The following is a 14544-nucleotide window of genomic DNA, read 5'->3' as shown; positions in this document are numbered from 1 at the left end:
TATCTGTGTGGGTTTATTTCTAAGCTCTCTATTCTGTTCTTTGTAGATCTATGTGTCTGTTTTCATGCTAATACCATACTGTTTTGATTACTATACCTTTGTAAGGTAGTTTGAAACCAGGAAATGTAATGCTTCCAGCTTTGTTCTTCCTTCTCATGAGTGCTTTGGCTATATTGCTCAGATTGCTTTTGGGGTCTTTTGTGGTTCCATAAAAATTTTAGGATTGTTTGTTCTATTTCTGTGAAAAATGCCTTTGGAATTTCAATTGGGATTGCATTAAATCTGTAGATTGCTTTGAGTAGCAACTAAATGGGCATTTAAACATTAATTCTTCTAATCCATGAACATAGAGTATCTTTGTATTTGTTTGTGTCTTTTTTTAAAAGGTTTTATTTATTTATTTGAGAGAGAGAGCACAAGCAGGGAGGAGAGGGAGAAGTAGGCTCCGCACTGAGCAGGGAGCCCTACACGGGGCTCGATCCCAGGACCCTTGAGATCATGACCTGAGCTGAAGGTAGACGCTTAACCGACTGAGCCACCCAGGCACCCCTTTGTTTGTGTCTTCTACAATTTATTTCATCATTGTCTTATTGATTTCAATGTATAGGTCTTTCACCTCCTTGGTTAAATTTGTTCCTATGTATTTTATTCTTTTGATGTAATTGTCAATGGGATCGTTTTCTTAACTTCTTTTTCTGGTAGTTCATTGTTAGTGTATAAACATTTGGGGTTTTCTTCTATATTGATTTTGTATCCTGCATTGTTACTGAATTTGTTTACCAGTTCTTAGAGCTTATTGGTGAAGTCTTCAAAGTTTTCTATATATATCATGTCACCTGTAAATAGAGACAATTTTACTTCTTCCTTTCTGATTTAGAGCGTTTTATTTCTTTTTCTTGCTTAATTGTTCCCACTAGGACTTCTAGTACTATGGTCGATGAAAGTGGGGTGGGCATCCTTGTCTGGTTACTGATATTAGAGGAAAAGTTTCAGCTTCTCACCATTAAGTATGATATTAGCTGTGGGCTTTTCATATATGACCTTTATCATGTTGTGGTATATTCCATATATACCCAATTTGTTGAGAGTTTTTATCATAAATGCCTGTTGAATTTTGCCAAATGCTTTTTCTGTATCTATTGAGATGATCATATGATTTTTATCCTTAATTTTGTTTGTGGTATATCACACTGATTGATTTGCACATGTGGAACCAACCTTGAATCCCTGGAATAAATCCCACATAATCATGGTGTACGATCCTTTTAATGTATTGTTGAATTCAGTTTGCTAATATTGTGTTGAGGATTCAGTTTTGGTAGGTTGTATGTTTCCAGGAATTTATCCATTTCTTCTGAGTTATCTATATTTGTTGGTGTATAATTGTTCATAGTTCTCTTACAATCCTTTGTATTTCTGTGGTATCAGGTGTAACTTCTCCTCTTTCCTTTCTGATTTTATTTGTTTGAGTCCTTTTTTTTGGTGAGTCTACCTAAAGGTTTGCCTATTTCGTTTATTCCAAAAAACCACTCTTAAGGGGGTGCCTGGGTGGCTCAGTCGGTTAACTCTGGCTCAGTCAGTTAAATGTCTGCCTTCGGCTCAGGTCATGATCCCTGGACCCTGAGACTGAGCCCCGCATTGGGCTCCCTGCTCAGCGGGGAGTCTGCTTGTCCCTCTCCTTCTGCCCCTCCTCCCACTCATGCTCTAATAAAGAAAGAAAATCTTTAAAAAAAACCCACTCTTACTTCCATTGGTTGACTTTTCTACTTTTTAGTCTCTATTTCATTTATTTCTTCTCTGATCTTTGTTATTTCCTTCATTCTTCTAACTTTGGACTTAGTTTTTCTTTTTTATCTACTTCTTTGAAGTGTAAGTTAGGGTGTTTACTTGAGATCTTTCTTGTTTCTTAATGTAGGCATTTATTGTTATGAAACTTCTTTTTGCTGCATCCCATACATTTTGGTATGCTCTAATTCCATTTTCATTTGTCACAGATATATTTTTATTTTTCTTTTGATTTTCTTGACCCATTGATTGTTTAATCTCCACATTTATGAATTTTCTAATTTTCTCCTTGTAATTGATTTCTAATGTCATACCATTGTGGTAGAAAGAGTTGCTTGATATGATTTCAGTCTTCTTAAAAATTTTAAGGCCTGTTTTGTGTCCTAGCCTATGATCTATTCTGAAGAATATTTTGTGTGTGCTTGATAAGAATATGTATTCTTTGCATGGGATGGAATGTCCTTTTGTAAATATCTGTTAAGTCCATCTAGTCTAATGGGACCTTGAAGTTCAATGTTTTCTTATTGATATTCTGTCTGGATGCTCGATCCATTATTGAAAGTGGGTTACTGAAGTCCTCTATTATTATTGCATTGTTGTCTATTTCTTCCTTTAGGTCTGTTAATATTTGCTTTATATACTTGGGTCCTCCTATGCTGGGCACATACATATTTACCAGTGTTATCCACTTGTTGGATTGACCCGTTTATCATTATATAATGACCTTCTTTGTCTCTTATTATGGTTTTCCCCCTAAAGTGTATTTTGTCTGATATAAGCTTAGTTAACCCTGCTTTCTTTTGGCTTCCATCTGTATGGAATATCTTTTCCATCCTTTCATTTTCAGTCTGTATGTGGTCTTAAAGCTAAACTGAGTCTCTTGTAGGCAGCATATAGTTGGGTCTTATTTTTTTATTCATTCAGCCAGTCAATGTCATTTGATTGGAGGATTTAGTCCATTTACATTTAAGGTGATGATTGATAGGTATGGGCTAACTATTGCCATTTTGTTAATTGTTTTTTGGCTGTTTTTAATTCATTTGTTTGTTTTTTCTCTTGCTCTTTTCCTTTGTGATTTGGTAATTTTCTGTAGTGGTATGCTTAGATTCCTTTCTCTTTATCTTTTGTGTATTTACTATAGATTTTTACTTTGTTGGCACCATAGGCTTATATAAAATCTTATATTTGTAACAGTCTATTTGAAGCTGATAAGTTTGAATGCGTACTATAAAGCTCCACATTTTTACTCCCTCTACCCACATTTTGTTTTTGATGTTACAATTTACATCTTTTTATCTTGTGTATCCATTAACAAATTATTGTAATTATAGTGATTTTTAATACTTTTGTCTTTTAATCGTCACACTAAGTTTATAAGTGATTTAGTTACCATCATTACAACATTGGAGTATTCTGAATTTAACCATATACCTACCTTTGCCAATGAGGTTTATACTTCCAAATGTTTTTCTGTTACTAGTTAGTGCCCTTTTGTTTCAGCTATCAAAGCTTCCTTTAACATTTTTGTAAGGTCCGCCTAGCAGTGTTGAACTCCTTCAGCTTTTTCTTTTCTTTTTTAAAGTAGGCTCCCCACCTAACATGGGGCTCGAACTCATGACTCTGAAATCAAGAGTCGCATGCTCTACTGACTGAACCAGATGGGCACCCTGAACTCCTTCAGCTTTTGCTTGTCTGGAAAACTCCTTCTCTCTGCTACTAAAACCAAAAGCCAATTCTAATATGCTATAACAACCATCCCTCACAGCTGTATACATTTTGAAACCAAAATCTTATATATATGACAGCAATGTCCTTATCACCTGTATACCTTGCTAGTCTATTAGATAAGATAGATGAATGTCAATGTCCTTTGGTATTATCACTAACAGTATTAGTCAGATAATCTTTAACAAACCTCAATTAAAATTATTCCCTTAGTGATCTTAAAATATATGGAGGAAGTTTTAAAGACTATTTTTAGAACAGAAAGCAGATAGAGGTTCTGATATCAGATACTGTGCATGGAAGAAAGGAAAGTCCTACAAATAATTAACAGCAATTCATTTCTCTGTGGAAAAAAGTGCTCTATGATGACACACTGTAAAGTGATTTATAGCATATTGACTCTAATTCTTCTAACGAAAAAGCAATTGTCCAAGTTCTCCCTGGAGAACACTCAGCAGCAACAATCCATGCACATGGAAAGGCATGAGTTAGAAAACGAGAACCAAATGAACTCACAGCTGGGAAAAGCCAACAATAATTAATTTAACACCAGCCATTTGTAGAGAACATGTATACATTTCAAAATTTCCCTTGAGAGGAACAAGGTCATTGAAGGGCAGAGGCTACATACTTCAACATGTTCAAAGAATGTTTACTTAATAAGATAATATGCTCCAAAGGTTTTACATAAAAAAAAAAAACAACTCATCTTGGACTAGGAGGTTAGGATAAAGAGTTGGTAATACCATTACTTGAATTTCAATATTGTAACAAGTGTTTCTGAAAAACATTGCCAAAGTGAGTTCTCGTTGAACTTGAACAATATATTCCTCAACAGCAGCAGAGAGAAAACAGCGTCATTAAAAGGGGCTTTATTCTGACTCATTGGCTAAGAAAATGGAACAGTTTGAGATCTTCCATGTTGCTTCATTTTAATGAGCGGCGAGAATTTTTCATGTCCTTATTAAAGTAGTTAATGTATTTCTCTAGTCTCATTATCACTGCCAGAGTATACTCTGTTGTTTCATAACCAAGACAACTCCTTTTCGTTTCAGAGAAGATCAGAAAGTCAAATCTGATTGCTCACATGTGGTTGTTAATAAAACTCCCATGGGGCTGCTTAAGGTGCCCATGGGGATTGTACAATTATTTATATTTTCTTATGGTTTTCTATAATTACTGTGATTGTATTTTCACAAAGTAAATGTATCTCCACCAATTAAAGCAGTGGTGGGTTAAGAATATTCATCAGACTCGTGTGAAAGGATATTGTTCTTAGGGTTTTGATCAAAGCACAGAAATTAAACTGCTGTTATCATGCATTCAACCCAAGTGTTAAATTAAAATGCTCAGCAACTTTGGAGTCTATTTGAGCAGATGTTAACTATTTATGAAAATAAACATGATACAGGACTTGCATTCATGATATGACTCATTGTTGCATTAAAAGTGCTGGGAAAAAAACCTACTACACAAATCACGGGGGATATGGTTTATGGTATATGACTGATTTGAATTACTGTTAATTCAGGTCAATTTAAATTTTCAGAAGCATATAATTCTAATAAATCTCATTTTGCTTCTTTGCTTCTTCTTACTTCACCTCACCCCTTTGTCTTTTTTGAAGTCTCAAGGACTAAGAAAGAATGTTCATAAAAACAAGCATCTGAGGCTATCAAATAAAAAACACACAATATAACCTTTCACACTTTCCCATATAGAAATCTCATTCTATCTAGTTCAACAGTGCTTGCAGCAAAAGTGACCAGCTGTACTTCCATTCCATTAGCTGTTATTTTGACGCTAGAATGTTAGCCTGCTGTGTGTGAGATGTGATGTCCATGTACGATTCCCATCAAAGGTAATTTTCTGTGCAATGGTGTGTAAAATTTACCTCTAATTATGATAAGGTCACTGATGGGTCATTTATGATATGTTCTCTGGAGACAACTGCGGTGAATAGCTTTCGGTGACATTCGTCTGGAGAAATTAAATTGGTCTGACCATGACTCCATAGAAAGTAAAACTCCCTTAGAAAATTATTCCTCAATCATGTTTAAAGCCCTAGAGGAACCGAGAGAGGGGCAGTATGCACACTGGTGAAGGCTGTGGGTTTTGGAATGAGGCAGACCTGAGTTTTAATCTAGAGTCACTGGGCCTAGAAGCCCTATGTGGTCTGGCCTTTGCACAATTCTTGGCTTCTATCCCTGACATTTGCTCCCTCCCTCCCTGGGCTTCCTGGTTCTTGACTATGCCACAGTCAGTCTCACTTCTGGAGTTTTTGCACTGCAAATTTTCCTGTGGTTGGAATGTTCTTCTTTCAGATCTTCATGCGGCTGGAATTTCCTTTTTCTCCTACATTCTAATCAATGGAATGTATCATATCCACCAACTGAACTCCCTGAACATAGCCTCCTCCTTCTCCCTACCTTAAGTAGCCACCTCTTGATGCCAGTTAATCACTGAACATCATTCTACTGAAGTTCTTAAAGTCCTAATCATGGTCTTAAATTATTTATTTACTGTTTATTATATTTATTTACTGTTTAATGTATAACAAAGCTTGCATTTGACCATAAATCTAAGATGGAAAGGTATCTTGACTAGGATATTCTATAATCTTGAAACCCCAACAACATTAACTATATGGTTTGGTGGTCCAATATTGCTTGATAAGATGGATTTAAAAGGAGATCTTAGTCAGTAAGTTAGGGATGAAAAAACTTCCTGGACTGTATGTAAGACAGCATGAAAAGAGAACTAGTTACGACAAATTATTAAAATAGTCATTAGAGTGATTTCACATTTCACTGTGATCGTGGTGGGCCTCTACGAAGGGACTATGTGTTAGTCACTTTAGTTATTAACACTTTTGGAAGAGGGTTTTTATATGTCACAGTGGGTTATATTTATTTAAATCTATCAGTATTTTGCTTTCAGTCCTCCTTCCCAAGATATCTTACTTGTAGACATAATAATGACTTTTGAAATGGTTCGTATTCAGTAAATATTTGTCAGCAAATGAATAAGTGCTGGATGGACTAGAAGATCATTCTTGTGTTCCAATCCTCAATGCAAATTATAACAAGAGAGATGAGGGATTCTTACCAAAGTGTCCAGTCATGGCCACAGTATGGCTGAACATTTCCAAGGTAGAATCCCAGAGATTGAGTGACCTCCACAAGATTGGTAAAGTCAAGGCTAATGCTGTTGAAAAGGACAGATGTCATGATAATCTCATCAATAGCCCATACGTCTTCTCCCTGGGAAGAATGATATGGTTGCCACCATCTGAACTGAATTCCAAACTGTCTTGCATCATCTGGTAACTCTACAGAGATTATTCTAAAGGAAAAAAAATAAAAGTAAACGTTCCGATTACTTTGATATCTTAAAGTACAAACATTCACAAAAGAATATTTTTCTCCTGTGGTACAGCATTTAAAAAAATAGTTCTCCCACTATTATAAACGTTCTTTTGAGATTTCCAATTTCTTGTCTGACTCCAAGTCCTCTAAACACATCCAAAAATATGACTGCTTTCAGGAAAGCTAACTCAATAAAACACAGTTGTCAAAGTGGCAGGATTTGTCCCTTCGCCTGAAAAAGGATCGTGGGCACCTTGTTACACATATTACAGTTTGAGGCTGGTTGGAACTGTGGCACTTCCTAATTCCCATGAGTTTAGCAGTGTATGAGGTGACTTGCTGTGTCATGGTGGCTATGACAACAAACCTGTATGTGACAAATGGGGAAGAAAATTAAGAATAATATCTAATTTCCAGGAGCAATTACTGCACACAGCAGCAGGAGACCTACATTAATTGCCACTGCAACATCTGCCTGAAAGCTCCATAAATCACCGTACCATGCTGCTCACATCCATACACAAGGTGAGATATGAAGCAAATGCCAAATGGAACATTTGTCTCCATCAATGCACACTTAAATGCCAGGAGAGGTGTTCGCAGCAAACACACACTAAAGGGACTGAGTCTTTTTCCCAGCGAGCAAAGGAAAGCTCCCTAAGACGTGACTAGTTGGATAACTTAGAAACAAATTATTAAAAAAAAAAAAAAAGAAATTATTTAAAAACTTCAATGTCTAAGGCTGGATTTAATTAGAAATTAGATTGATTTTCATATTTGTATTACGTTTATTCTTAGTTATTGCATAAAAAATGTCAAGTCACATTTTGGAAATGTAATTTTTTATATACTTAGAGTTATTAAAAAATGATATCTATTTTCTCTTTAAATAATTTGTATATGGAAATATGGGATAGAATAACATGATTTTCATCACTATTAATTATACAAACTACCAGTAAAAAACTGGTAGAATTTTTTGCAATGTGAGAAAACACACTTTTTAAATAATGAAAAATCAATATTCAAATACAGAAATATAAATTTTAAAACACTGCTTAAATTAAAGTAACATTTATGGTTTTTACTTTTAAATACTTATGGTTTTAAATACTTTAAATCTGTTAATTTTTTTATCAATGTGAAATATTAGAAGAGTAAAATTTAGTTAAATTGAGTATTTTAGTAATTTTCACTTTAATTTCTAAGTATTTATTAAATAATCAAATAAGTATATTTATTTGTATTAACGTATCAAATATGTAAAGAAATAAAATAATTAAACTATATTTAAACTGGCTCAATAATGAAAACATTATGCATTAATTTAATAATTTAATTTGACCATTATGTTACTGGAAAATTATAATTTTCCTTTATATTAATAATTTTAGAAGCAGTTACTATTCTCTCTGATGAAAATAAAGATAATTTAAAAATAACACCTGAAAAGTAGAATTTCTCAGGCAACTTCAAAGGTTATTTTCCTTTATTCTAGTGCATATATATATATATATATATATACACATATACATACACACACACACACACACACGAATACCAAAGAAACATTTCATAGACACGTGTGTGTGTGTGTGGTAATAGTAATTGAAATGACCAATATTTTCCTTGGCAGAGACATTAAGACTGTGGGTCTGTAATCAGACTCTTGGGTTGAAGTCCCCACTCTGACTGATTAACTAGTAGTTAATAAGTTCTATTAGCTAGTAGTTAATATTAACTAGTAGGTAATAAGTTTGCAGCTGCAGGGAAGGTACTCGACTTCTATGTGGCTCGCCATCTTCATCAGTGAAGTTGGGATAATATCCTTATGGCAAAGTCAGAGACATTTTTTGGTCTTTCACTTTTGTCTTAGTACCTAGAATAGTATCTGGCATACAACAAAAACTCAACAAATTTTTGCTGCATAAATGAAGTACATATTGTCCGTATACCCCAACAGAAATTTGAATACTGAGGCACAGAAAGGTCAAATATTCTCCCTAATGTTAAGCAGCTTTCAGGTGACAATGCCCAGAGCTGGATCGAGGCAGGATGGTTGTAGGGCCCGTGCTCTTGACATTTACTTCATATCTGAGTGGGGTGGGAATGTCTGCTTCCACTACTCTGTGCACACTGCAGTGGCCACTCCCACTACTCTGTGCACACTGCAGTGGCCGCTCCCACTACTCTGTGCACAGTGCAGTGGCTGCTCAGAATAGCTATGGAACCAATTGATCCGAACATTCCTAGAGCCCAAGGACTTGGGTCAACTTTCTGTTATCAATCTTCCTTTTGGGGGGCAGAGACTAAGCTCAGACACGTCTTGTCATCACATAATCAAAGCAAAACTAAAATAAAAATCGGCTTTATAATAATTTTAGAATAAGAAACAAGCCCTATAATTAAGAAAAATGTAGAATAATTTTAGTTTCAGCAGTGATATAAGGTTTTACATTAAAAATACCAATTAGTTCTTGACATTCTAGTCAGTGTGAATTAAAAGATCAACTTAGATAAATGTACAGGCTTTACATTTTATAAATAGCCAGCAGATAGAGTTCCTTTATTTACTAAGTGACTCACAGGCAAACAAATTATTAGAAATCGGCTAGGAGTAATAGTGATTGGCTAACTAGCATATCTATGGATCATACCTCATTTTTGAACAGCCAAGGCCGAAAGGGACAATATGGAATTGACAGCAATTACAGGCAGCAATTTATACTGAAGAAAATACAGCAAATGGCTAAAGGCATCAAGATATATTTAACTCTCCTATGAAGGACTTACATGGTTTGTGTTATTTATCGTAAAAAATGCAATTTAGAATCTAGAATATATCAAATTCTACTTCTGCCATGTCACCTTTTATTAATATTTGTAAGAAAGAGGGAGATGGAGGAAGAGTCTCATGGACAGAGGTACATGCGTGAAAAATAAAAGTGTTCTTAATACCTCTACCATGTTCTCTTTTTAAAAATATCTCCACTCGATCTTAATCTTTCAAGCAATGCACATACGTAGTGCTGAAAAGCCATGTTGATTCTGCTTAGAAGAAAAATGTTGCTGTCAAATGGCAGGCAAGATTAAATGCATCTTTGCAATAGCACATTAAATGTGTAATTATTTTTCATATCAACAAAGATTAATTAAATTTCACGATAAAGATTGATTATTGAATTTTGGAGCTGTCCATCCTTGTTAGAAAAAATCATGTTTTAGGCCAAGTTGACTTAGGACAGTGATATTTTCTTCATGCTCTCATCATTATTATTATCATCTTGATTTTCATTTAATTCTCTTTTAATATTTACTGGAGAGTCTATGAAATGTTTCTTTGGTATTCATGTGTGTCTACTGAGTGAGAAAGCTGAGCTTCGCCTTTCATTTACCTTTATAGGGAAAACACTCAACACATTTGATGTGTTCTTAAAGTTTTATAATGTAAATAATTGTAATTCATAATTTGTTAACTATTATCTCTGTTACATGCTACTCTATTTTCTATGAAAATAAAAGTTCTCATTTACTTACAAACACCTAAATGTGGCGACTGCTGTCGGCAACATTTTTAAGAATATAAAATCTATGGGGCGCCTGGGTGGCTCAGTTGGTTAAGCGACTGCCTTCGGCTCAGGTCATGATCCTGGAGTCCCGGGATCGAGTCCCGCATCAGACTCCCTGCTCAGCGGGGAGTCTGCTTCTCCCTCTGACCCTCCCCCCTCTCATGCTCTCTGTATCTCATTCTCTCTCTCAAATAAATAAATAGAATCTTTAAAAAAAAAAAAAAAGAATATAAAATCTATGATCAGTGCCCCTGTCTTTTTGCATTGGTGCCAGTGCAAACCTCAGAGCCCAAAGCCCTCACTCGCTTTCATATTTCCCCATGATCAAAATGTACTTCCAAAAAGGCAAACGGTGGTAGTTCTTTACTAACTGTGAATGTAGCCACAATGTCACCTCTTCTAAAGGTATTTTAATTTTCTCATTCTCCTCTTCTGCAACTTTTAAAAGACTTTCAGTGAGCAGGTCAATAGTATTCCAGAAGAGGCGAGGGCCCTGTGGACATCTCTGAAATTGTACCACAATGGTGATTACTACTCTGATGACATCACAGGATGGCTCTGCTTGAAGCCAAACTTAAATCTCACAATCGCAACTATAGGTTATGAAATGGATAAGCTAAAGAAAAGCAGAAGTGGCCTGAAGAAAGACTTTAAGTAAATCCTCACGCTCCATTTTTGCCAGGGACTCTATACCTGCTAGAAAAACTTACCTATACTCCTTACTTAATCATTACATGCAAATTTTAAATACATACTGGTTATCAGATTTTATGAATTATTGTCCCATGTAATTTATTATAACATATTATAATATATTGATAACAATTACTTGTTAACAGCATTTATAATTTAGTACCATATCAAAATCATATACAATAGGATGCAGTAGAGTTGAATAAGGATAACAGTGTTAACTATTTTTTTCTTTCCTGGGCATCAAAATATTTCCCTTAGATATACATTTCAAAATATGAGAATAAATTTCCTCAAATTATCAGAAATCAGTAGGACTAATGAAATAGAAGAATGTGATTTGCTAGTTTTTTTATTGCAAGACACATCAATCTTTGTCCTCATCATCTCTCAGTGGAAAAATATCTTGAATCTTATACCAGTTGAATGATGATTTCCCCAGGAAGGAGATATCACTCTAACCATTTTTCCAAATGCTTTCCAACGTACCTGGGCTCATGATAGTTGAGATATGAATAGTGCTCCAAGAGTTTCCAAGTTATCCCATTATCATACGAATAATGCAATAAAACTCCTTCACCAGGCTGGTCGGGGGCTCTGCATGTGCTCAGAACAGACTTGCTCCCCAGCCTCAATGTGAACTGGAGAAACCTAGACATGAATTGTCTGTAATTAGTGTGTGCATAAACATTTTTAATCATAATGCTCATTTTGGCTTTTAAAGAATTCCAAACAAATTTAAATGAACTACTCAAAAGCTGCATGTTTCCACTCATCTCCCTTTTATAAAATGTAAGTAATTTCACTGTGAGATGTATGAATATGTGTAGAAGATGAGGTCAATGCATGTTTATATGCAGATATATCCATACAAATATAAGTGTATGTTTATACATACTTGTATACTATGTACTTGTGTACATACACTTAAAGTGCCAATCATTCCTTTACTACATTATTTATTAGGCACTGGGGGAAGAGAAGATGTAGAGTAAATCTAATCAGCCTCTGCAAGCTGTCAAATAAAACTACATAAATAATTAACTAGCCCTTGGCTTAAGAACACAGTTTTGATGCTAACATTTCATATGTTTAAAAACCTAGTCAGTCATTAAGTATCTTAAAGTCATCAGTAGGCCTTTTAATTTATTAAAAACTAGGGCAAATTAACCCTGTATAAACTAACTGTAAGCTCCCTCTCGGTTAAAGATTGAAAGATGTACATATCAGCAAAAAAGGGAGAAAACTGGAGAATAAAGAGATCTAAATTCAATCATTAGCATCTGGTTTCGATATGTATTCCACCCTGCCTTAACTCACCTGGATTGTGAGCTGTCAAGGAAAGATGTAATTAGCTGACGCCTCCCATCTTTGTTGAAAACCAGGGCCTTACCACTGGCCAAGACACCACAACCAAAGCTGACTTCAGCACCACGGATAGAGTAAAAGTTATGGTAAGAGGAGAGCCTGGAACTGCCAAAGCTTTCAGAAATAAACATTGGGAATGTCTGGGATGCCATCTCACAAGCTGGGCCAGAAAATCCAGGGTCACACCTGAAAGAGATACCATAAAATAAAACTTTAAGCTGTTGGTCCTTTCAGAGATCCCTGAATCTAATTCAGGGAGGAGGAAGTCCAGGGGCCAGGATTTGATTGAATGGTAAGCGAGGCTCATTAGTCTTTGGAAAACAATGAATCTGAAGACTTGATAAGGGTGATTGACTACAAATATTCCAGAAAAATATAGTCTTTGCACAGCCTTGCTATAAAAAGCTTGTGATTAAAACAATAATTCAGCACTCATCTTTAACCAATGTCAGCGATTTGTCTGCATCTAACATTGTGCACATTTCCAATTTAAAATCTTTGTAAAAGGTGTATTATCATGTATATACTTTTATTCTCAATTATGTTCATTAAATTTGTAAAAGAAACATCAATAAAATACTTCCAGAGACATCTGGAATAAATTTCCTCTAAGAACAAATGTAAAAATACACATTATGTTTGTGATAGAAATTATTTGAAATATTTGGAAAAGATTGGAAAATAAATCTATCTTTATTTCAAACTTAGATTGACACTATAAAGGGAATGTGAACACCTTGTCCTTAGCCGAACTGTGCTGCTCACAGTGGAATCCCAAATTAGTAGTGCTTCAAGAAAAAGAAAAACAAAACAGAACAAACCCCACACAACAACTTGCCTCCTGCTGTATTTATATTAGAAAACTCACTGAAGATAACTCCATAGGTGAACATCAGAAACTTCTTATATTTTAAGGCATTTACTCATCAGGAATTAGTTTTAAATTCTTTTTTTCTTTTCTTTTCTTTTTTTTTTACTGCACTATTTCTTTTTCACTATCTATACAATGTCACCCATTATAAAATTAAATTGTGTCTTTTTGGGGTGGGGTGAGGGGTTCTCATCTAAGCATTCAAAACCTCCTAAAATCTGAAACAAGCATTTTAGAAAGCCATGAAGTACCAATGAAGTGATACTATGACATAATTCTGAAAAATACTTCTTTAGCACTAGTGCTGAAACTGGGACCTATGCTGGCCTAACAGAGAGGGTCCACGGAGTGGATGAACAAATGTCAAATTGTATGTGTACTGGATATTATGGGGGAGAAGAGTTATAGTCATTATCATATTATCAAGGAAGTTGGACCCTAAAATGCCGAGAACTGCTGCAGCGTGAAGTCTGAAGGTTGTTCAGCATTAGGGATGGGAGTGGGAAAGAAAACCAGTATTTATGGAGCATGTAAATAAGCCTCAAACAATATACTTCTTTCACACGTTATCTCACCGACTTAGTGAATAGCCAAGTAGTTTCCAAAAAGGATAAAAACTTAGCTAAGGAGGACACATTTTGACACTAGAAAACTGAATGTGGTTTTCCATGGCCACAAATTGGAATCAATGTTCCCCAACAAAGCATGCATTTCAGGGCAAATGCATTTCTGTGTCTTTTAAATGTATCTTCTTAGGACCAGTGATTGGGAGACATTAGTGATCATTTAGAGGTGACTCACATTGGAGTCAGTTCCCATTTAATGGTTTTCGAAGTATACTTTTAATGAAAAGTTATATAATTGGGAAAAAATGCTGATCAAGATTCCATTCATATATTTAAAAATACATTTGCAGCCTTTGTTTTGCAGTGGAACAGTAGGGTAACCCAGTTGGGAGATTCCAGGAATGGCATGAGGCTCTCCTGACTCCAAAAATATCCCCTATTGGTTCATCTCCCCAACCTTAAATGTGACATTATGGTCACCTTGTATGTCAGGATAAAAGGCCCCAGTGTTAAGCTATGTGGATGACACCCATGTAGGAAGGTTTCTAACGCTTTCTGTCCTTCTCACTAGTGCCTCTAACAGGGATGGGCTTATTAGG

General features: G+C 35.2%; 1 protein-coding gene across 3 annotated transcripts in view; it reads right to left on the bottom strand.

Annotated features, from left to right (window-relative positions):
• RELN (reelin) overlaps nucleotides 1-14544 on the bottom strand; it is a 490351-nt gene that overhangs the window by 141410 nt on the left and 334397 nt on the right. For all 3 annotated transcript variants that reach the window (XM_078060039.1, XM_078060040.1, XM_036067465.2), the window contains exons 18-20: nucleotides 12461-12694; nucleotides 11630-11791; nucleotides 6619-6855 (exon numbers count right to left, since the gene is read on the bottom strand). In XM_078060039.1, the coding sequence (XP_077916165.1) occupies nucleotides 6619-6855; nucleotides 11630-11791; nucleotides 12461-12694 (633 nt within the window). The remainder of the gene's footprint in view (nucleotides 1-6618; nucleotides 6856-11629; nucleotides 11792-12460; nucleotides 12695-14544) is intronic.

The sequence above is a fragment of the Halichoerus grypus genome, chromosome 12 (assembly GCF_964656455.1).
Source record: "Halichoerus grypus chromosome 12, mHalGry1.hap1.1, whole genome shotgun sequence".
Taxonomy (NCBI): domain Eukaryota; kingdom Metazoa; phylum Chordata; class Mammalia; order Carnivora; family Phocidae; genus Halichoerus; species Halichoerus grypus.
This window is presented reverse-complemented; position numbering and strand designations above follow the sequence as displayed.